Source organism: Lycium ferocissimum, chromosome 5 (assembly GCF_029784015.1).
Source record: "Lycium ferocissimum isolate CSIRO_LF1 chromosome 5, AGI_CSIRO_Lferr_CH_V1, whole genome shotgun sequence".
Classification (NCBI taxonomy): domain Eukaryota; kingdom Viridiplantae; phylum Streptophyta; class Magnoliopsida; order Solanales; family Solanaceae; genus Lycium; species Lycium ferocissimum.
Window position 1 is genome coordinate 8,465,919 of NC_081346.1, and position 25,192 is coordinate 8,491,110.

Sequence of the window (25,192 nt, forward strand, 5' to 3'; positions counted from 1 at the left end):
TGTGTATATATATATATATATATATGTATATATATATATATATACATATATATTATTTTGATAGCCGTAGGGCTTATGTATTTAAAGTAAATATGTTTCAAGTGAAAAATGGTTTTCCTATGATTTGAGTATAAGACTAATGAATGAATGCTTGATGTGTACGATGGGTAATGGTATGAGCGGTGCTCGGTGGTTAGCCCCGGGTACCCGTCATGGCCCGTAGTCGGGTCGTGACAGCAGTATAGGGAGCGAAAGAGGGACTTGCACATGGTATTCATCGACCTAGACAAGGCTTACGACAGAGTGCCAACAGAGGTTTTATGGAGATGCTTGGAGGCTAAAGGTGACCTGTGGCATACATTAGAGCGATCAAGGGCATGTATCAGGGAGCTAAGACCAGGGTAAGGACAGTATGAGGAGAATCGGAGCACTTCCCAGTTTTGATGGGTTTGCATCGGGGATCAGCTCTTAGCCTGTTTCTATTTGCATCGGGGATCAGCTCTTAGCCCGTTTCTATTTGCCTTGGTAATCGATGGATTGACGCGACAAATTCAAGGTGAAGTGCCATGGTGTATGTTGTTCGCGGATGACATAGTCTTGATTGACGTTGGAGTCTAAAGGATTCAAGCTGAGTAGGACCAAGACGGAGTACATGAAGTGCAGGTTCAGTGGCGTACCAAATGAGGCTGACGTGAAAGTGAGGCTTGGTATCTAGGTCATCCAAAAGAAAGAAAGTTTCAAGTATCTCGGGTCTATTATACAAGAAAATAGGGATATTAACGATAATGTCACTCATCGTATTGGTGCAGGGCGGATGAAATGGAGGCTCGCTTCTGCAGTGCTGTGTGATAAGAAAGTACCACCAAAACTTAAGGGCAAGTTCTACAAAGTGGTGGTTAGACAGACTTTGTTGTATGGGGCAGAATGTTGGCCAGTCAAGAACTCTCATGTACAGAAGATGAAAGTCGCGGAAATGAAAATGTTGCGGTGGATGTGTGGGCACACTAGGAGAGATAGGATTAGGAATGAAGACATCCGGGACAAGGTGGGAGTGGCATCGGTGGAGGACAAGATGCGGGAAGCGAGACTGAGATGGTTTGGGCATGTGAAGAGGAGAGACACAGATGCCCCAGTGCGGAGGTGTGAGAGGTTGGCTATGGAGGGTCTCAAGAGAAGTAGAGGTAGGCCAAAGAAGTATTGGGGAAAGGTGATTAGACAGGACATGGCGCAGTTTCAGCTTACCGAGAACATGACCTTAGATAGAAGGTTGTGGAGGACTCAAATTAAGATAGAAGGCTAGTATGGCTAGTAGGTAGTCTCATTTATTCTCTCGCACTAGTGGTCATAGTTTTGCTCTATCGTTTATTGCCCTTTGATTTCTGCTTATTTGTTGGCTCTTTGCTCTTGTTATTTCTTATTTTTCTCATTATTCTGATATGCTTGTCCCTATCTGACTCTTTTGTCTTGTTTTCTCTTGAGCTGAGGGTCTTTCGGAAACAACCTCCCTACCTCTCAAGGTGGGGGTAAGGTCTGCGTACACTTTACCCTCCCCAGACCCCACATTGTGGGATTTCACTGGGTATGTTGTTGTTGTTGTTGTTGTTGTTGAATTGTATTCCCACGAAAGGAATGGTGCCGAATCTTTCGTATTGCTCATTGGCGGCTCCTTACTCTCTTTTTTAGGTCGTGTCTCCAAAAATACCGCCTCCTCCTAAAAAAATGTCTTTTAGGGGTTTAAATATAACCCAGTGCGTGTAGGAGCTCCCTTGCCAAGCCAAATTTGAAATAGAAAAACTGATCGGGCTCATCTATGGGCTCGCGTGGCGAGGAGGTTGACGAGCCTTTAGGCATGTTTTTGGCATGGCTCGTCAACTTCCTTGTCATTCCTTCGTTTCGCTGTTTTGCACATGGTTGGTTCTCCTGACTCGTCTAGGATGCTCGCTAGGCGAGCATGGACGAGCTCTACTTCTTCGACTCTTTATTTTCTTGTCTCGACTTGCACCAAATCATTCCTTTTCAATCCATTTTCCACCAACACACTTCCTACGCACATAAAACATGTAATGAGCTCGAAACAACCAAGAAACAATGTAAATCATACAAATATGATCAAGATATAAGGCAATAATGTACTAGAAATATAGACTTTTAGTTGAACATCAATACACTTATTCAGTGTTGTTCTTATACACTCTACCAAACAACCTCTTAGTAAATTACTAATTAATCTTAGAAATAGGAATTATAGTGGCTACCCAAATTGTTAATCCACAATTTATACGTTTGGTATATTTTAATTGGGTAAAGTTTAATTTTCCCCTCTTACTTTGTCTTTAGGAAAGATTTACTCCAAATTTAGAAATACATTTTCCCCACTTATCTCAAACAACGCATAATTTGGTTTTTTCATTAGTTATGTAACTTTTTTGTATCATGATATGCCAATTCGAAAAATAGATTGTGATATTTTATGGCAATAAAACTATTTTAAGTCGTTCACCTTAATTACTTTATCTATAGTTCAAATAACGTATTTTATTCCAAATTATACATTTATAGCATCAATTGAGAAGTTACTAACTTTTAAATAAAAACTAGATGGCCTATGCCAGTGCGCACTTCGGATTATAGTGTATCTATGTATATATAGTTGTGTTTAAATAATATATATATATATATATATATATATATATATATATATATATACTATGTCCAAAATACAATTAATATAACGGCGTAGTTTGTGCTTCCGTATCTAAAACTTTATTTTATTCGTGTTTGCTACGAAAATTTATTAATACTTTTTAAAAGAGAAGACTTGTTTAAAAGAAAATTATTTTCCTCTCTTTGAGATAAAATAATAGCAATATTTGAGCATCGTTGATATTTTTAATTTTAATTCGATTAATTTAAAAGTGTAAAATACTTATTATTTTTTATCAAATTTTTATTTGGATAATTTTAATTCACATTATTAAATTAATTTTACATTTTAGTAAATATTTTCGGTTTAGCTCATTTTACTTGTCATGTTGTCTTTTGCATGATTTTTTAAGGAAACGTGAATTAGAATTATAATTTGACTAATTTATCTTATTCATTATTTGATCTTCATTTGATATTAATCTCTTTTCACATTTAGTAGAGTAAGAATAAAAATAAAAAAGTAATTAAATTGTATCTTATTTTTTAAATATATATATTTTAAGTATATTTATTTTAGTAAACATAATAAATAAATGACATGGCGGAATAGCAAATACAGCAATTAAATATTTTGAAGAAAAGTAATAATATAAGGTCCATATTTTTTGTTGTGCAATAATTTCATTTGCTCTCACTAATGGGTTAATATGCATGTGGCAATGAATCTACTATTATTGACTTGATGGGATACTTTGGGAATTACATGAATATTGTTTGTTTTTTTAGTATATGGGTGCACAGTTTTTTTTTTTTTTTGACGTTGCCTTTTTTTTTTTAATATGGGTCCATTTTTTTTTCCATGAGTATTTTAAGTATGTTGCTGTACAATAATTTTATTTACTCCCACTAATGGGTTGATACGCATGTGGCATCATTATTGATTTAATTGTTTGATTTTCTAAGCATTTGTTTTTTAACATTATTTGTTTCATTAATATGGGATTCACTTTTTTTTAAAATATTGCTTGATTCTGTTAATATGGGGTCCACTTTTTTTTTCCCGTGAGTTTGGATGTGGTGAGTTCCACTTTTTTTCTTTCTTTTTTTTATTGCTCGGTGTTGTTTAGTATGGGGCCGAACCTTTTGGACATTATTAGTTTGCACTATTTTTATGCATATAATATATATATATATACACACACTATGTTCAAAACACGATTGATATAACATTATAATTTGTGCTCCGTATCTAAAACTTTATTATATTAGTGTTTGCTAAGAATACAAAGTCTGCACTTTTTTTTTTTACATTGATTTTTTTTAAATATGGGATTAACTTTTTTTTTTTTTAATATATTGCTTGATTTTGTCAATATGGGATACTATGTTCAAAACACGATTAATATAACATTGTAGTTTCTGCTTCATATTTAAAATTTTATTATATTAGTGTTTGCTACGAATACGCATAGTGTTTAATATGGGGCCCACAATTTTTTCACATTTGTTAGAGTAAGGAAAAAATGAAAAAGTAATTAAATTCTATCTTATTTTAATATATGAGTATTTTAAGTATGTTGCTGTACAATAATTTCATTTGCTCCTACTAATGGGTCGATACGCATGTGGCAATGAGTCTATCATTATTGATTTAATTGTTTGATTTTCTAAGCATTTGTTTATTAACATTGTTTGTTTTATTAATATGGGATTCACTTTTTTTGTTCTAATATTGCTTGGTTATGTTAATATAGGGTCCACTTTTTTGTTCCCGTGAGTTTGGATGTGGTGAGTTTCACTTTTTTTCTTCCTTTTTTTTATTGCTCGGTGTTATTTAGTATGGGGCCCACCCCCCCTTTTTTTTAAGGGACAACGGACGATGAAGCATGGGTCTAAACCCATGCTTTATATAGTTTTTTTTTATTTTTTTATTTTATATTCCCTAGTGTTGTTTAGTATGGAGCCCGCCCTTTTGGACATTATTAATTTGCACTATTTTTATGCATATAACATATATATATATATACTATATTCAAAACATGATTGATATAACATTGTAATTTGTGTTCCGTATCTAAAACTTTATTATATTAGTGTTTGCTAAGAATACAAAGTTTGCACTTTTTTTTTTTGACACTGTTTAATTTTTTAATATGGGATTCACTTTTTTTTTTTTTTTTTGTTTATATATTGCTTGATTTTGTCAATATGGGAAACTATGTTCAAAACACGATTAATATAACATTGTAGTTTGTGCTCCATATTTAAAACTTTATTATATCGTTGTTTGCTATGAATACGCATGGTGTTTAATATGGGGCCCACATTTTTTTTAATATTGTTTGTTTTTTTATTATGAGATTCACTTTTTTTTTAATATTGCTTAATTTTGTTAATATGGGGTTCACTTTTTTTCCGTGAGTTTGGATGTGGTGTGTTCCAATTTTTTTTTTTTTAATACTGGTTGGTGTTTAATATGGGGCCCACAATTTTTTTTAATATTAGTTGTTGTTTAATATATATGAGGCCCGCAATTTTTTTTTGGTACAATTTTGTTTTGATTTTTTTTTTTTTAATTATGGGTTGTTTAATATGGAGCCAAAATATATATTTTTTTTTCATGGAGGGGCCCCACAACGGACGACGAAAAGGGAGCCCCAACCCATGCTTCTTAATAGTAGATAGAAATAGGGTCTTTGACATATATATACATCTTAAGGAGAAATATTTACGAAACGTGACGATAGTTTTATATTTACAAAACATAACATTACAAATCCTATACAAAACATGCTTTATATTTAAAAAAAAAAAATTAAATTATTTTTTATTTTTTAAAAATCATTTTTTTTAAAAATATTTTTTATTTTTTTAAAAAAAATATTTTTTTTTAAATTTATTTTTATTTTTTTTAAAAATTAATATATTTTTTTTTGCTCAAAAACTTATGTATGAAAGTTGTATGAAATGTGTATATCTCGCTTTCAAGACTTAAAAAGTTTGCTCAAAATTTAGTGTATGAAAAATGTATGAAATGTGTATATCTCGTTCAAGGCTTAAAAAATCCGCTCAAAATTGTGTGTATGAAAACAATATGAAATTTGTATCTTGCTCATGTCTTAAAATTTCGCCACATTTTCATGTATAAAGTTCATGTTAGATTTTAAAATTAATACAACTACAACAACATTGAACAATTTTCATACAATATTCAAGGCTTAAAGTTTTCGCTCAAAATTTTGTATATGAAAATTATATTAAAAATTTTGCTCACACATACACATTTCATACAACTTTCATACATAGAAATATGAGGTAATTTTTTAATCCATTGAGCAAAAAAAAAATAAATTAATATTTAAAAAATATATATAAAAATTATTTTTTTTAAAAATAAAAATATTTTTTAAAAAAAAAAATATTTTTTTTATAAAAAATATATATATTTTCTGGAAAAAAAATAAAAAAACGAAAAATATATGAAAATCCGTCACATGTTTTGTAATATATCGTTATGTTTTGTAAATAAGTTTAAAACTATCGTTACGTTTCGTAAATATTTCTCCAATACGTTATATATACGTAGTTTTCCCATAGAAAGGAATATATGATAGCCCAAAAGTAAGATTCGAAAATGGATCCCGAGCCCAACTACAGAAGGCTCAAATTGAACGAAATGGGCTTATGATCACATAATAGACAAATCTAATCTAATTTTTATCCCAATTACAAAGGCCCAAATTAAGCAAAATGGAGTTGACATGCATAATTGGCAGATCCAGCAAAGTCGGAAACTTTCTCGTATCTTCTCCTTTTCATTGACGCCACTAACTCCGTCCACCCAACCCTTTTTATCATTTTACTGAAAACTATATAAGCAACACACGTCACATGTTATCCCACGTACTTACGCTCATGCGTGGTTACCACGCCCCATTTAGCATTCACAAAGATGATGGGACCCACTGCTTATGCACGACACGTATCCATTCGCGCGTGGAGAATCCGTCGTTGGATGCGCTTTTCTTTGCCCTAGTCGTCTGCAAACACGTACTCCTCTCTCTCTACTATATCCACCATGAACCACCACCGTCCGATCGCCTCCTTTCGAATTCTTCCAATCGTCCGATCTGCCAGTTTAGCAACTGCTCTTTCTAAGGTAAGAATAATTGTTGTATCTATTTTATCATATTCAGTTAGAGGTCGTTTGGCAGCTAGTTAGGAGGTAAGTTATTCATTAATTAAATTAAATCCTTCATAAGTATTACGTACCACGTTTGGCAGATGGTTAGGAGGTAAGTTATACATAGATAAAATTAATACGGCGTTTGATTTGCAATTAAGGAATCCACATAAGTAATACTCCATGTGTTATGAGGAAATTTATGTATTATTTTATGCAGGATAGAAGATGGAATAACTAATTTATTCAAGTAAACCCTGCATAACTATAACCAGCTACCAAACGACCCTTACTTTTTTCATTTTTGTTTGATATGCAGAAAATTGGTAATGTTCTTCTTAGAATTTGTGAATTTAATTTTGAATTGTGGATTTGATTTGGTTTTGAAGGGTTAAAATGGAACCGATGGATATCGTTGGCAAGACGAAGGAGGATGCTTCGCTTCCTAAAGGTTTTTCTTTTCCTCCATGTTCTATTTTATAGCTGCACATGTCTGGTGTATATTAGAGAATAATTTATATTTCTCAGTTGCTCTCGTGATTCTGCTTTTTGATGATTATTTTTTGGTGAATTATCCTCCTGTTTCTCTTTGGTTATCGTTAAAACCTAATTAACGAGATTCTGAGCAGAGCAGAGAGGGATATTAACAAGGCTGGGAGATAGCCAGTGAATTTTATAAGGATTCAAGTTAATACTAGTGCGATACCTAGGATTTTAAAGTGTGAGTTGTGACCTAAATAATTTTTGAATCCCCTTTACCCCACTGAACTGGAATTTTCTCTTATGTCAAAGGGATACAATAATTTATATATAACCCTCAAATTTAGTTTTTGCCCCTTTTTCCGAGTACAATTTTCTGGCATAGGGGATTCAATTGAACCCCTTTGCCTCCCTTTAACTTGTGAAATATTTCTGAAGAGGGTAAAACTTGACTTGTGAGTGACTTATGTAATACTAATTGCTTCTGCAAAGATATTTGATAATTTAATTAGAGTGATGAGATATGATTCCAGTAGCAAGCGGAACAGTGGCTATATTGAAGTTTTTTTGGTTGCTTCTAGTTTCATCTTATGCACTGAATCATTTTATTTTCCTCACAAGTTTGTTATTTAGGAATTGGGATAGATGATTGAGTTTGCCTGATGGTTTTCTTTGTTGCTTAATTTGCTGACCGTGCTGATAGTACTATTTTCTCTTCTCAGCAACTATGACAAAGATTATTAAAGAAATGTTGCCCCCTGATGTTCGTGTTGCCCGAGATACTCAGGATCTTTTGATTGAATGTTGTGTAGGTGAGTTGATTTTAGTATGTGTGATTTAAATTTTGAGTTTACTTTAAAGTTCTTTTGATGTGTTGTGTTGTTGTCAGTAGCGTTTGCATGTAATAGCAACTGTGACCTCTCTAGTATAATAGAGGGAATAAGTAAGAATATGTATATACATTGGAAGACAATGGTTGACTAGGAAACTTTTGCTTTAGTTGTTTGTTAGCTCTTGGTTATCACTCTGCCGATTTAATGTTGTGAGACACAAGACAGGGAATGCGAGTGATAAGCATTGAAATTTTTTGGACATAGTTGGATAATACAGGTAACCTTAAAGGCATTCAAGATCTGTTTAACTCATCTTGAGATGTATTCTATAGTGGACTAAACTCAAAAAGCGAGAGATATAATGGAACTTGATCATTACTCTGTTATACTAACATATTCGTTGTATCATTTTTCTTTTGATAAGGTAACCTGTTCCATAACCGTCTATTGCGATGTGGTTGATAGAAACAAAGCATAACAATTTGTTTTGTGACACTGCTTTTATTTACTTATTTCCATTGATGTTTTCTTATAACTACATTCCCGATAATGTTTTGACTGGTGACTTGTGCTTGCTATTTCAACAGGATTGAACTATTTCCTATGTTCTTTCCTTCTACTAGATTAAATAATATCATCTCTTTACATTCTTTAAAGTTAAATTATAGCTTGACTTCATATCTGTAGAATCTTCTTACTCTTCATATCTGTAGAATCTTCTTACTGCGGTTCTTTTTCTAATCTGCATGGTATTCCACCTTTCATTGTTCTCGTGCAGAGTTCATCAATCTTATCTCATCAGAATCAAATGAAGTTTGTAATAGAGAAGATAAACGAACAATAGCACCAGAACATGTACTCAAGGCTTTAGAGGTACTTCTTGATTCTGTAGTTTCCTTATTATGTTAATCATCTTTTTTTTTTTTTTTTTTTTGGCAAGTATCTGATGTTTACTTCCCATCCGAGATCTCACAAAATTGCACCACACCGATCAGGATGATGAAATGCAAACCTTGTTAATTACTTTCATGTTTGGTTTGTTGTTAGTTTGTTTTTTCCCCCGAGGTGATGTTAGGCCACATCAATTGCAGACACTACTTTTTTGTTTCTTTAGGTCTCTAGAAACAACCTTTCCCCGTGAAACCCATGGAACCAGTTTTAAATGATACCTGAATACTTATATAATTATTAGTGTTGAATAACAAGAAACCTTAATTTTAATTAAATAGTTACTTTTAGCCTGTGAAAATTTGTTCTATATCCTTCCATTTCCTTGGGAATGATAAACAGCTTTTGTCTTTCAGGTTCTTGGCTTTGGGGAATATATTGAAGAAGTTTATGCCGCATATGAACAACACAAGCTGGAGACTGTGGTACGCATGAGCTCGCTTCTGTCTTGTTACATGAGTTGGAATCTATGAATGGCCTAGAAATTAGGATGTTTTGAAGACATTAAGTGTTATAATTATTCCTCTTCTTTTCTCATTCCTGATCCAAGTATCTCTCTGCATGTGGTGGCTAGTGTTTTAACCAATCGACGTGCTAGTTGAGATTATTTTGAATTTGATAATCTTTGCGACCATGTGAAATGATTTAATGGGTGAAAAGATCTTCATTAACGATTGCCCGTTTGCTTTGCGTTTCTCCCATAGGACACTGTGAGAGCTGGGAAGTGGAGCAATAATGTAGCTGAAATGACGGAAGAAGAAGCGTTAGCTGCACAACAGAGGATGTTTGCTGAAGCACGTGCGAGGATGAATGGAGTTGTTACAGTTCCACCCAAACAGCAAGACTCAGAAGCGAGTATGAATGGAGTTGTTACAGTTCCACCCAAACAGCAAGATTCAGAAGCGAGGATGAATGGAGTTGTTACAGTTCCACCCAAACAGCAAGATTCAGAAGCGAGGATGAATGGAGTTGTTCCAGTTCCGCCCAAACGGCAAGACTCAGAAGCGGAGCAAAAATTGGATAGCTAACTTAGGACCTTGTTTTTTATGTAGGCAAGCACTCTCTTTAGTCGTTTTAGAGGTGGTTTCTCTTCTATCATGTACAAAAAGCTCCAGGCACCTTTGCCTTCTTGTGGACTTGAGTTCAATTTGTACTCTTTTAATTATGTCCGTATGTTCTTTTATTAGTGAATTTTCTTCAGAATGGTCTCTACAGCCTACAAGTGCTTTCAGTATATTTTTATTTGTCAGAGTGGGAATTGCTGGGGCTCTTTGTCATCGGTTGGCTCTTCACACTAATTGGCCTACTCAGCCCCCACCCAGGACCAATGTGATTGATTGCTTTCATCTTTATTACTTTTACCTTATAAAAAATTGTCACAGCACTGAAAACCAGTAGGGGATGAATGATGAATATGATGGTCGCTATACACTTATTTGGTCATTTTTGTAGTGGCTTTACAACTCAACTTAGTGCTCATGGCAACAACCTAGGGTCCGTGTAAGCTGCCCAACTTGGTGTTCCCTGTTTAATTTGGATCCACCATTACCCCTAACTGTCTTTGTTTCCACTAGCATTTGACTCGTGATTTTCTATAGTTTTCACTCACTTATTTGACTGCTAGGTTGTGCCTTTGGTGCTCCACCTTACTCGGTATTGGTGCAAGTCTTTTCCCTTTCTGAAGAGAGGGAAACTAAAAAATGAAATGTCGAAAAGAAAATGCTTCTGTTTTTCCATTTAATTGAGGCCCACCACATCACTTTGAGGGTTGGCTTGGCGATATTTTTTTTAAAATGAAGTGGAAGATAGAACTGTAAATCCCTGATCAGAGTGTCAGCTTTGATGCAGTGTGTATCGCAGGTTATTGTGTCTTGAGTAGTAACATAATATTTCATGTCTTTTGAAAGGTTTGAGAATCTGAGTGATTGCTGAGCTGAGGCAAACATCATCACTGTTGTGTTCCTTTTGGATATGGGGTGCAGTGCGTATGCAGGTTTTATCATACGAACAAGACATGAAGCAGAACGTTGTGTTGGGAGGATGTCTACTGTAAATAGTGATGGTTCTTTGGTTCTCTCTTTCACTGTGATTTTTGTGACCACACTGTTTGTGTTCAGGTCAAAAAGAGCCAGTCAAGCTATTTCTTTCTCACCATACCCCACAAGAAAGTGAAATAACACATCTTATGTCTCCCTGAGATTCCTTTCTTTATTTCAAAACATTTACCTCTCTCCCTCACCACCTCTCAAGCCTTCACCTTTCCCTGTGTTTTACTCCCAATTCCCATGACAGTTGGTGGGGACACTTGTGTTTTTCTTTGTCAGATTCTTATTTGCTTGAACAAAGTACTTGCAGCTAAACAAATAAAAAAAGAAAAAGAGGAATAAAGAAATTCCCTTCAATAAAGAAGCAACTAGAATCTCTCTGAACCTTACTCTCCTACCCACCAACACTTTAAAAGGGTGCAGCCTACTCTGATTATTTTCTTTTCTTAGATGAAGACAATGATGGCAAAGAGTTTCCAAGACTTGTCCTCTAAGAGGCAGTTCCACTGGACAGCTAAAGTCAGCAATGAAGAAGAACAACAAGAACAAGAACAAGAAGAAGCAACATCAGAGAATCCATCTCCAAAGCACCCCTCAAACAGAAATGAAGAAGTGAAAACACCAACAGAGAATATAAAGGCACAATCTTTCAAGAACCCTGAAGTTTCAACCACCAAGTCATCCACTTTAAACACCATCCATGAAAACAAGACAGATGACAATCAGTCTGCTTCAGCAACAAGGAGGAAGCTGCAAACTATAGCAGTGACAAGGCTAAAATCTGTGCTAACGGCGTTCGGGCGAAACCGGGGAAATTACCAACAAGGCCTTGGAACCAGAGTTGTTGGCACTCTTTTTGGTCACAGGCGTGGACATGTACATTTTGCATTTCAAAAAGATTCCAGCACACAACCAGCTTTCTTAGTTGAGCTAGCCACACCTATAAGTGGATTAGTCCGAGAAATGGCCTCTGGGTTAGTCCGAATCGCATTGGAATGCGATAAGGAGGAAGAAAAAAAGGTTGCTAGACTTATAGATGAGCCTATATGGAGGACTTACTGTAATGGTAAAAAATGTGGCTTTGCAACAAGAAGGGAAATTGGGCCAAAAGAAATGCAGATTTTAAAAGCTGTTGAGCCAATATCAATGGGTGCTGGTGTTTTGCCTGGGAATGGAGAAGAAGAAAGTGCTGATTCTGGGGAGATTATGTATATGAGGGTTAAGTTTGAAAGAGTTATTGGGTCTAGAGATTCAGAGGCATTTTACATGATGAATCCTGATAACAATGCTGCTCCTGAACTTAACATTTACTTGCTCAGAGTTTAAGGTCAAATCACTTATTAGAATCTTAGATGAAGTTTAACTCAATATATAATCTTTTCTTGATCCATGGAAATGGAGATCTAGCAATGTTCTATGTTTTTATTTTCTTTTTGTCTTTTATTTTGGACACTGGATTTACTGTATTTTTGTTCTTTCTTGGGTGGAATGGAAAATATATGTTACTTATATTACCTAAATGATTGAATTACTGCATGATCAGATAAGACAAATATTTATTCTTTTTGTCTTCTAATTCTCTGTTGATACCATGACATTTTGGCTCAAATATGTTCCTGTATCCATCAAAGTTGGCATTTTGTTGGTACATTTTTTCTTTTATTGCTCTATGACATGGGAAAGTTTTTGGATTATGATGAAATTCTTGAATCTCTTAGCACAAACACCCCTTTACTAATTAGAATTCATGATTTTTTTAATGTGATGACAAAAGTTGTTTCCAGCAGATGAGATTCTGCAGTAGGGGGCTTTGTTTTTTTATTTTTTCTGCCTTCTTTTCTTGACTGCTTTTCCCCTTCAAATCTTTAAAGATTTACTAGTTCCCTTTTCTGGCAACTAGCTAGATACAATACTAGATAAATTTTGGGCATCTGAAGGTATAAAATTGCATGTTCCAATCATTGGTTTTGGTGCATATCTTTGGTCTGAACTTGATCAAAGTAACATGAGAATCCCAAGAAGTTAAACTACTACTAAAGCTAAATCATAGAAGTCCTCAAAAGCAAAATCAACCCAAGCTTAGCTTCACAGACTGACATGTTACTCAGCTTTAGAACTTAGCTTTCCCTTTACACCATTAGAAGTTTCAAAATTTCCAAATTTTGCATCTTATATTTGACAGACATATCCAATAAATAAGAATTAGATCACAATCTTGAAAAAAAAAAAAAAAGAGCATACAATCTAGCACGATGCACTGAGCTCCTGTTGTGTACGGAATCTAGGGAAGGGCTAGAATTACTTAGCGAGTGTACGTATGCATAATTACTTTGAGTTTCTTCAAAAAAACTGTTTCCACGGCTTGAATTCATGACCTCTTGGTCATACCACGACAACTTACTGTTGCGCCAAGATTCATTCAATTGATAAGGTTAAAAAGAATAGCATGATACACTGAACTCCCGCTATGCATTGAATCTAGGGAAGGGCCAGATTACATTGGATATATGTACGGATCATTACTTTGCGTTTCTACAAGAAACTGTTTCCGCTGCTTGAATCAATTACTTCTTGGTCATGTGACGACAACTCTTATTGCTGCGGCAAGATTCATTTGATAGGGAAAGTCAATAACATATAACTAAATATCAAACTTTTATTAAATAGGTAAATATGTCCATTTGCTTGTCACATAATATGTTTGGTCCCTAATTGAAGTGCTGGATAGAGGTGTTAAATGCCAATTAAATAAAATAATACTAGGCGGTAGGTAACACATGATGCTATTAGAACTTAATTATGATCAGGAGAAAAGAGGTATTCGTTCAAACAAAAGTTTGTTTACAGTATGCAATGATACATCTCCTATTTTCAAGGCTTTATATTCATTTGTTTTATTTTCAGTATCCTTTATGCAAAGTGAAAAAGAGAAGGTTGATGTTTGAGGGGCCATCTTAGTGGATGTATAATGGAGTACAACAATCAAATGAAAATATCAAAATTAAGATTACATTTCACAGTAACCGAGGTTTTCTTTTGATCATGTTGTTATCATTATTCAAAGTTTCAACAGTTGTTGCTGTTCTACTTAATCAAATCAATTTTTTAAGGAGGATAAGCTCAAACATCGCTGAGTATTTTTTTTTTTTGGCAGTATGTCCCATCTAATCATGTATACTCAATATTGCAATTTGATACATATAAAGGAGGAAAATACTAACAAAAATGAATATCTCAAGGATTTCACAGGTCCTAGCAAGATATGACACAGTTTAAAGTAGGGTATAAACATCATTTTGGGTATTGTTATGATTATTTCAGTCTGCTACTAATGCTTCAATCATTAGGAAAGTACACTGCATTTCCTTCATATATCTGGGTTATTACTTGTTAAATATTGCTTTTATTGATACTTATACACCGTCTTGTTAAAACATTTCCTTGTTTTTTACTTACCACGCCAAAAAAAAAAGAAAGGTGTGCCTAGTTACACATCTTCAGGCCTCGTTTTGTAGGACCAACAGGGAATTATAACCGTTGTTAAAAGAGCATTCAAGACATTTAGGTAAAAGAAGATGAGATAACGCTGGACCATGGGAGATTAGGATTCAAATTTCATCAGATACAAAAAAGTGCTCGGTAATTTCTTCTCATCTTAATAAATTTTTAGTGGCAGAGTTATCGCGTTAATGATAAGTACTTCCTCCATCCCAATTTATGTGGCACTTTTTGCTTTTTTGAGAGCCAATTTAACTAAAATTTGAAGCTAAATTCGATTAGATTAACTCAATAGTTGAACATTAAAATTTATATATTTGAAAACTACATGGAAAGTACTATAAGTTGCAACTTTTCTCGTGAAAAAATACATCTTAAAATATTGATCAAAGTTCATGCAGTTTGAATCTCGAGAAGCGAAAAGTGCCACATAAATTGGGACAGAGGGAGTAATAAGTACCCGGTGAAATAATCAAAATGTATTAAGCTAATCTGAATACCATTTTTTTCATAAAAAAATGATAAAACAGGAAGATTATTCATAATGATGTCAATGGGTTAAACAACTCTTACACCTGGTATAGTAGCTGGATTACTTTCTAAGTTGTAATTCCTTTGAATCTATTGTTCTGTCTTTGACAATAACCCTTTATCCTTTCTTTAACTGGTTAAGATTTGCTTTAGTGTTAAGATATGACCATTGAGCCTAACTCGTTATGGTATTAGAGTAGGACTGACAGGCTTTTTGGATGGCAAATTTATGAAAAGGTGGTTTACATGACACTTTAAGCGAATCTCACATCCTAATGAGAGAAAAAAGAGATAAGCTTTACTATAAGACGTAACACAAGTTCAAACGGTACATCCTTTTGGGCTTAATGATTCCGTAGCCCAAGAGACCAATCTGTGAGTTGGGCCAAAGCGGACGATACATGTCATGGACTGAGTTTGCGACAAATAGTAGGACCTCCTTCAATGGTTTTGAGCAATCATTTTCTCATAATCTAGCTTCTGGGATTGAGTTAGACCCAAGAATCATATCCTCACATGGTATAAGAGTTAAACCTATCAATTGCTTTGTTGTGTTTCTCAATGTTGATGACCCCTGTGTTATGTTAGTCCAGTTCTGGAATACGAGGAAGTGTCAAGTCCCACATTAATAGAGAAAATGGGTTGTGATCTACTAAAATGACCTTATCTAGTAAGGCCATATTTTCACGCTAAGTAACATTTAAAGCAAAAGAAAAGGAAAATAAGCGAAAGAAGAGGAAAAGAGGGAAAAAGAAAGGAGTTTATTGGTTGGTGACCACTGAACACGACTGAGTGTTTAACAAAGGTCAGCATTATCTACTAGGAAGTAAAAAGGTCTTCAGGCCATACATTTTGAACCGTTGAATGGTATTAGTAGGCAGCTACCATTTTTGGTCAGATTATAGCCAAAAAGTTTAGAAATGGTTTCTCTTTTATTGATTATAAGCTTATAGTAGTAAATTAAACTGATGCTATGTCCATTATGATATGATCAAAAAGTCAGTCATCAACTTCATTTATGGTTGGATTTTTCAGACAAAACTTTTTCTCAATAGTTTACGTGGTTCACTTCAAAGCCAGAGAGATGTTGTGTCTCTTTTTTCGTATGGTTATTCTATTGTGGAATAACAAACTTGTGTTTGGCCCATATTTATCTAGGTCTGTCTGGGCTTTAAAAGAACTCTCAAAAAGAAAGAGAGAGGAAAAATGACATTATTTAAGACTAGTTAACTTATCGCGGTTAATGTAAAAAAATCCATAGTACAAAAAATAAACAAATATGTAATGCAAGATATGCATACCACGACAATCTAAAGCACAATTGTATACCCAAATACATATGAAAAATTAAAATAGAGAAACAGATCTGAATTAAAACATCACAAAATTTGTAGCTTGTAGAGTATTCGAGGTGCAGTCCTCTTCATAATACGTAGATGTACTATATATTACCATTTAAAAAAAAAAAAAAAAAAAACTTCATTAATTATCATAATATTACTAATTTTTATTTAAGACCTTTGGTCTTATCACTTGTGTGACTCCTCGCACCTTTCATTGTAATTTAAATATTATTCATCAATAATATTAATTATTGTAAAACTAAAAGAAATAGTATTTATTGAAGACCTTTGGTCTTATATATGTAGCTCCTTTCATCTTTAATTATTATTTAAATATTATTCATAAATAATATTAATTAATGTAAATAATATTTATTATAAAATGTATTAGGGACTTTTGATAGTTTAAAAATAATATAAAGAGCACTCATCTGGCTTGAATATATAGAAAAATTGAAGAAATTAGGTACTTATATATTAACCGTAACCAATTAATAAAATTTATCTAGTCAACATAATTTGTTGATTTTTTGTATGTTAGGAAGCTATAGAAAAAAGAAAACTGTTTAAACATTGAAATTAGTACATTTTCCTGGAGTAAGAACTTATGAAATTAACTTGATTTAGTGGAATAAATTCTCAAGTCTTTGTCATACAACCTTCAAACCACCTGGATCATCAAGAATGCAACTCAGTATTTATCTCATGACTACGCGTATTTGACAACGTGTATCACAATAATATCTAGTAGTACGTCCCCATGTTACTTAGTCAACCAAACATACCTAGACAAATATACTGAAGGGTAAAATAAAATACTCTCAACATGTCAAAAATAACACCAACAAAATAGCAGGAAAATAACTTGACAGGTTTCAAATATTTTATTTAAAGCAGAATACCACGCAAGTGATGACCATCACCCTCAGACTTCCGCAAACTTGCAGCGATAGTATTTGTCACAATCCAAAGAGCAACCTCCAAATCGATTTATATGAAAGTTTGTTTATATTTGGGTTTTGATATAGGGAATTGTAACCCCGTGAATCGTAGAGCAATCGAATTGTGAACCCGTGAATTGTAGAGTTTTTTGGGTTTTCTAATATTCAACTTCAAATGTCCACCTTTTGTGTCATGTTGTCTAGATTTTAAATTAATCTTGGTAGTTAATGAAATAGTAACACGGGAATACAAAAAGTTGGATTAGTAAATTGAGGCTTTTAAGTTCTTCTGTTACTAAAAGGTATTGGGAGAGTGGAGTATTAATTATTGAGCTATTTAATGTTGTAACAATAAGATACATTAAAAATTAGGAGAGAATAATAAAAAATTAGAGAAAAGTCAAAAAAAGAAGAAAAAAAGATAAATATAATTCTTGGCCAAAGAGAGGTGCCACATCATTCTTTTATTGCCTAGCTTTATATTATATATAGATTTATAAATAATGAAAAAACAACCAAACTCCAATATGTAATTAGTACAGTTATTTCTAAAATTTAAAATAAGACCTTTACGAGAGAAAAGATAGAATTATTACATTTGAATTCGATAATGATGTATCTATAATGATAGCATATTCTTCAAGCTTGAATTTGACGAATACTTCTCACAAAAAGAGGCGGATGGAGCACTATAACTTGGGGTTCAATTGAACCCCAAACTTTTGATGCGGAGTATAAATTTATGTGTAAAAATTTACTAAAATTACAATAAATAGTAGATATGAATCCATAACTTTAGAAATATAATGATTTAGTGCTAAAAATTTAATATGTTGAACCTTTTTGTAATTTAAATCCTAGATCCGCCTCTGCTCACAAATAAAGTCATATGCCATTCTCCGTCACTTTCTAACAGACAAAAAATATGCATCGGAATTATATAGGAAATCAATAATTTTGGCAAAAACACCAATAATGAGAAAAAAGACAAAAGAGAAGAAAAAAGAAGAAACTTCTTTGTGGAAAGAGTTTCAATTGAAAAGGAACAAAACAATAATAACGAAGAATTGAGAAGAAAGTAATGGAATGAAAATGAAGAGTGTTATGCATTCATCGGATAATATTTGTTTAGTATTTATAGTATCCAATAGAATTATAACATAACATGAAATGAAAACTAATGTATATTTGAGTAATGATAATTGAATGGGTATTAAGTGTAACTTTATTGGGTTATATAACAGACACACTAAACCGAGTACCAAATGGGAGCTATACTATGTGATGAGTACGTGGGCTCTGTTTTAAAGAAACGGATTCCCTATTTACGTTAGCAGCATTTATTGGTTATTTGGGCTTTTATTAGGCATAGGCAGCAAACGGATCAGTTTTTTATCTTTATTATCATTTCATTGTGTTAAATAGATTTAAGGAGAAAATGACAAAAAAAAGGAGAAAAAAGATAAACGTGCAACGCCACCTGCAGAGGTCCACATCACCTTATCTATGCCTAGCTTTATATTATATATAGATATAGATTCTAATGGCTGCTTAAACTCTGAGCAAGTATTTGGAACTGACATGTAGTTGAATTGAAAGAGTATCAGGGATTTTTTCAGCTAAAATTTACATGTGAAGCTCCTTTTATTATTTTTGACTATTTCAACTTTCTCTGGCTAGTGCTGTTCTCGTTTTATTGTGGCCAAATTACAACTCACTTCAGTTAAGTTTGATACTCAGGACCCTCAAAGAAAATTATTCATTCAACAACATGATCGACATTCACCTTCCTCACCAGTTTTTTCCTGGTTTCACCTAGAATGCAAGTAATTAACAAATAGACAACACAATCAAGAATGACGTTGTTCCAATCATTAAAACTAATCTCCTGATATCATTCGAAAGCAGTCCATTAATGTCCATAATATGTTGGGAATTAGAACTCAAACTCGAAAATAGATGTTGCCACTGGTCGAGTTTAGAAGACATTTATCAAGGTCAAGACATGGCAACCCTGAAACTTTTTTAAACTTGGAAAAGCACACAATCTACAGAAACTCGAAAGCAGTCCATTAATGTCCATAATATGTTGGGAATTAGAACTCAAACTCGAAAATAGATGTTGCCACTGGTCGAGTTTAGAAGACATTTATCAAAGTCAAGACATGGCAACCCTGAAACTTTTTTAAACTTGGAAAAGCACAAAATCTACAGAAACTTGAAGCAAATGTGCTTCAAATTTTTCATAACAGAACAAACAATGAAATAATATTAATAACATGACTTCAATAAGCCTAAGTAATCTGGAAGAGAGAGAGAGAAAAAAAGTCATAAACAACTACTGTATAGATTTAATCACTGTTAGACAGTTAGTCTTTTGTCTAATACAAGTGAATGAATGCTCCTCTGTTGCCTTGCTCCGCATGACAAATGTTGCTTGATGCCACCAGAGCTAGATTGGAAATCCCAAGTGATCTGCCTCTTCTTTAGTGCTTTACATTCTGGCGAGCAAATCCTGGCTGAGTGGTGTAATTTACAACATGTGGCCCAAACATGAAGACAAACCAGAAACATGGATATGCAAGCTGCATCAGTTTTCAGAAGAAAGAAACCCAAAGGTACACTTTAAACTTTAAAGCATGATTATCAAGTTGGTTCTTGTGCCAGTAGAAAATGTAGATAGCTTCCAGTGTCAGAGAGACTAATGTTTTTATACTATTGCGCTGAGATGGACTTAAATGGAGTGACATGGACAGTGAGGATTCATATAGACAACTTTACATGCTTGAGATTGAGGGGTAGTTATATATTTCTAGAAACATCAAACCTTTTCTATATGCCAAAAAGTTTTAAGTCTAATAGGACCATTGTTCAACTGTTCACTTACAAAAGTCCATATTTAACATATAGCAACTAAAGAGTTGATGAACTAATTATTAGGCCATATGAAATGAATGTTGAAGAAATGAAATTATGCCTGAAGAAATGAATGTCATGTGAAATGGACGTAGAAGATATCAAAATGTACCTGGAGAAGCATGGATGGAGCTGCTGCTGTTTCAGTATTAATATGGCTTCTTGTCTTTCTTCCATTTAAAGTGACAACCGATGGGCTGTTAGCTGTTGTTATATCCCAGAAGCTGCGTTTTTTAGCCGTGGGAGCTGGAGAATGAAAACGATGACTTGGACTCTTCAAATCAACATCATGTGCTTCCTTGGGCCTCAAGCTTGCCCTTGTAATGATCCTTTTTACACCCGTTTGTGCCCCTCCTGCTGGTTTTGCACTCTTTCGTGACAATTCACGGATTGTATCATCTTTCTGCTTTATCTGCAATGCATGATCCTTCTTCAGTCTCTCAATTTCTGCCTCCAATCCCTTAACCGCCTTTTTTAGATCTCTAACTGTGTCATCTGCACCTTTTCTCTTGGATTCTGGGGTAAAACAATTTCCAGCCAAGAAAGAGGGTCTTGCTTTCCGTTTTTCATTTGGATGAGCAGAAGACGGTGCTGGTGATAAGATAGAGGAAACTGTAGATGGGGCAGGGGAAGCGTTTGCAGCCAAATTTTCCTTCTGGATTGTAATTATTTTTTGCTGCTGATAAGCCAAACGCATTCTCAATTCGCGATTCTCTTTTTGCAGCTCAAGCAATAACTTGGCCTGATCTGTTTCTGAATCAGGCATTTGCATTTCCTCATGTGCATCATAAGCCTGCACTTGGTGAAAGGAGATAATATTAGGATGATAATGGATCCCTAAAATACTGAAAATTATAGATGCTTCACAACTAACGTATTTGTCAACTGCATGTCGATATGGACTTCTCTGGCATTAGATGAAAACAATGGAGTAGGAAATAATTTTGCAGAAACACATTATTCATTCTTTTTTCAAACTCATGATATTTCAATGAAGATAAGTAGCAATACACACACTGCAAATGAATGTACACCTCTTTTGAAGTCAACTTTTTACATAGTAAGCTGCAGAAAGTAAATAGAACTGTAAAGGGCCAGCAATTTAGTATTATCTAGTAACTTCTAAATTTATAAATTCATTTGAAGCAGTAAACATTGAACAAGAAATCAATCAACTCTACCATAATTCCAAACTAGTCGCTGCATAGTGAATGCAAAAAATCATGATGGCCATTAAAAATATTTTACTTTTGATGACAACCAGGCCTAAAAACAAAGTTGTGGATTAGTAGTTTTGAATTTTCTAACCTTTGTTCGTATCTCTTTCGCTCGGTCAGCCCAGTGCAGTGTATTTTGGGTTTCACCAAATGAAAGATTACTTGGGCTAATATTGGCAATCATCACAGTGTTACAAGCTCCACCCAGTGAATCCTTGAGTAGTTGAGTGAGCTTAGAATTCCGATAAGGAATGTGCTTTTTGCCCTCAACAAGGGCATTGATGCAGCTGCTCAGTGCCAGAAGTGACTTATTTATGTTAGCACCTTCAAGTGATCTCAGGGTTCTCTGATCAGTAGCTAGAGCTCTTTCTGAACCAGCAAGGTCAATTAGTGATAGCTTTCCAACTCGATTTACAATGTTATTTGAACTATCCTTGACACGGTATTCCACCATAACCTGCGTGTTGAATAAAAATTTCAACAAAAGTCAAGAAATTGGGGAGATGGTGCGTGAATTAACAAAAGTTTTTTTTTTTTTTTTTTTTTTTTCATTTTTGGCCCGTAGGCCGAAGGGCGCTACCCAAAATACACAAAACCTATACACTGGTTATGTATATTCTACATATATTATATGTGTATTTTGTATATATACTATGTATATTGTGTATATGTAGTATGTATATAACATGCATATTTATATTTAATATACACAACCTATAAATTTGCTGCTATTATCTTTTTATCCAGTCTAAAAATGTAATTATCCTTAAAGGAAATGCCAAAATTGCAATGACCTGAAGAATAGCGTGAGAGCGTGAGGAAGTTTCATTGCAGCGGGTGGGCTCTGTGGTTCGGTTTAGGTTTCCTTGTTGGAGCAATGCCATTACCTGTTCTCATAAAAGAAATATGGGTCAACAACTTTGATTTAGCAACTAATACTTTACTATGACTAATCAAAAAGAAAACTAGGATACGTACTTCATCTGTGGAATATGCTCTATACTGAGTAAGCCCTGCTGCCACTATCCCCTGCATAATAAGCAGTGTGAAAATATGATCATCCTTCTGGAAAAATCTGGTAGAGAACTACTATAACTACTACTCGACAAGTATAAAAGATGGGGCAACAAAGAAAATTCTATCGAGCAGTATGCAGTATATCCATTACTGAAACAAAGGGGATGGACATTATCAGCAACTAATGTTTTTGGGGATGATCATTCTTTAGAAAGAAGCGCATACCTGTTTATCTTCTCTTAGGACTAGAGGCCTTCCCGGGGACAGCAAATCTCTCACTGTTTCATTATAGACCTCTAGATAAGAAAGATGAACCACATGATTCCCATCAAAGCTCCTTTGCCTTATCTTGGTAAAGAGATCCTTGATTGCTAATACCATTACCCCTGGGTTCTCAATGGTACCGAGCATTGTGTATGTCTTTCCAGCACCAGTGGCACCATAGCAAAACACAGAACCATTTCTTCCCTGCAGAACTGCTTCCACAAGCTCTGCTGTTCTGGAAAATACAAGATTCCAAATGTTCAGTTCTATCTACATTTTATCAACGAGGAGTAGACAATAGCTTGACCTCAAGAAAATAAAAGAAAAGAAATTCCCCTCTCATCAAACAAGCTATTAGATCTCACAATTCTGTCAAGCTTTTACTATTTTGTTGATGTCATACAGAAAATAGTTTTTCACTGTGTTAAATCAATCTCCTATGACTCGTTACCAAATCACTTGGCGTCTGACATACGAATACTCTATATTCATCGGTTCTATTTAGGTCCATTTTATTCAATAGTTCAGTGTAAAAAGCCATACTGAGAGCACTTACTCTACCAAAAGTTACAACTAGGTAAATATCTGCTAGACAGAAATGTGCTCCTAGCGCCCAAAAAAACTGGTTTTTGCTCAAGAAGAGTTACAAGCCTTAAACGAACAAATACAATCTCTTAAAATGCAAATCTTGAAGCTTTTAGACCTAAAAAGGTACTGCAAATGACACTGCAGCCATAAACTATCAAGTTACTACTACACTAACATCAAAGGCTCATAACATGGACAAATTTGACAATTGTTCTGCTATTGATTAATGAGTCATGGATGAACTAGTGAAATCAACAAAAACTTGTTAAGATTGTCCCAACTCACGTTGTGGAATAAACATCATGCTGATTAGCGGTATCAGGAAATGAAGCATCGAAAGTGAAATGGCGTCCCCTGAGCCTCTTTAGCCTAAGGTAGTCGTTCTCAGTGGCCAATTCAGTCAGATAAACATCTCTTCCATCCACAATTTTCACACAACACCTAGCTCCACCTTCTCTTTCCTTTCTTGACATTGGCCTTAACCTTACAAAAACAAGAATTCTACTACCACCATCATTTGCTTTCTCCGAAATGGTATCCAACTCTTGTTGTACATTCTCTTTCACTGTCCTTCTAGCTCCCCTAGGCTCCGTATGCAGCATTGCTGTGCTTCCCATTGAAAGCTTTCTTGCCACAGTACTTGACGCATTCGCCCTTTTAGGGTACGAAAATCCTACTATTCTATCACCTCCTGCAGCCGCCACCGCGACGTTTTCCTTCCCATCCTCCACCAATGAAGGTGGTGGTGGCACATAAGTTCTTGTCACATTTTCCCTCATAACATGACTAATTGGCTTTGATTGTTTTTGTTCTTTCTCAACTCTTCTAGTACCTGAACTTAAAAGGTCTACACTAGGGTGAGATGAAAATCTTGAATCTTCAGGTTTAAAAGATTGATTCTTGAGAGCTGCAGAGCCTTGTTTTTGCTGTTCATACAAAAGGGTAAGTGCTTTCATCTTCTCTTTCAAACCATGGTGTGGATTTCTCATATTTTTAGCCATTTGGGTATCTTCTTGATCTGTTCTTGGTCTAGTTTTGTGATCATTCTTTCCCTGAGAGTCAATTATCTGAGATCTTGTGAAAACTGGCATTCTATCCAAACATGCCCTTGCTGATTCTTGAAGACTGTTTGGATCACAATAAAGTTGAGAACTTTCAAAGAAAAATCAAGATTCTTGATGGGAAATTGATGAAATGGAAGCTAATTAGCTAAATTGGGTGAACAGGAGAAAAGAGAAGTTGGGAAAGAGGGAAAGAGCAAGACACTGTATGATTTTGGGGATATAAACATGAACCGTTGATTTAAGGGAGATCGACGGTTGACAGTAAAGCGAGGGAGTGAGCATCTGCTCAAAGCAAAAATAATAATGTGGGCCAAATTTTGAATATTTTAAAATTATGTAACTTGTAACGGTCATATAAGTGTCAGATTGTGAAAGGTCCGTTATAAACGAATATTGGGGTCCATCACGGGTAATCTTCACCTTTATTTATTAGGATACCTAATATACTCCTATTAATGACAGAGGATAACTACATTATGTGGTTGAATAATTTAACTTAAATTTCATGAAAGTACAAACTAGTTTTACCTTTTCACCTTTTGACCTTAAAAGGAGAACCAATGTGTTAAAGTTAAAAAACATTTTTCTTTGTATTCTTCGTGTTAACTTAAACTAAAGTGCTTGCTACCAGCTAATGATTGTGTGTGTACTCCACAAGTCAAAGGCATTTCGTGTGTT

General features: G+C 34.4%; 3 protein-coding genes across 4 annotated transcripts; 2 read left to right on the plus strand and 1 right to left on the minus strand.

Moving 5' to 3' along the window:
- Positions 1-6,426: 6,426 nt before the first annotated feature.
- LOC132055815 (protein Dr1 homolog) lies at positions 6,427-10,298 on the plus strand. The gene is made up of 6 exons (XM_059447812.1): positions 6,427-6,805; positions 7,219-7,280; positions 8,032-8,121; positions 8,921-9,015; positions 9,447-9,515; positions 9,795-10,298. Exons 2-6 carry the CDS (start codon positions 7,226-7,228, stop codon positions 10,116-10,118), a joined length of 633 nt encoding a protein of 210 aa, XP_059303795.1. The 5' UTR covers positions 6,427-6,805; positions 7,219-7,225; the 3' UTR covers positions 10,119-10,298.
- A 1,038-nt stretch (positions 10,299-11,336) lies between these two features.
- Positions 11,337-12,655, plus strand: LOC132055814 (protein MIZU-KUSSEI 1). Its single transcript, XM_059447811.1, has one exon. It carries the CDS (start codon positions 11,586-11,588, stop codon positions 12,459-12,461), a length of 876 nt encoding a protein of 291 aa, XP_059303794.1. The 5' UTR covers positions 11,337-11,585; the 3' UTR covers positions 12,462-12,655.
- A 7,121-nt stretch (positions 12,656-19,776) lies between these two features.
- LOC132055816 (kinesin-like protein KIN-8A) lies at positions 19,777-24,805 on the minus strand. 2 transcript variants are annotated; one of them, XM_059447813.1, is made up of 7 exons: positions 23,736-24,805; positions 22,824-23,097; positions 22,560-22,610; positions 22,376-22,468; positions 21,673-22,038; positions 20,477-21,157; positions 19,777-20,033 (listed from the first exon to the last, which is right to left on the minus strand). In XM_059447813.1, exons 1-7 carry the CDS (start codon positions 24,539-24,541, stop codon positions 19,935-19,937), a joined length of 2,370 nt encoding a protein of 789 aa, XP_059303796.1. In that variant the 5' UTR covers positions 24,542-24,805; the 3' UTR covers positions 19,777-19,934. The 2 variants fall into 2 exon arrangements, with proteins under 2 accessions (XP_059303796.1, XP_059303797.1); XM_059447814.1 differs by having other exon boundaries at positions 19,777-19,967; positions 23,736-24,801.
- Between the last annotated feature and the right edge of the window lie 387 nt (positions 24,806-25,192).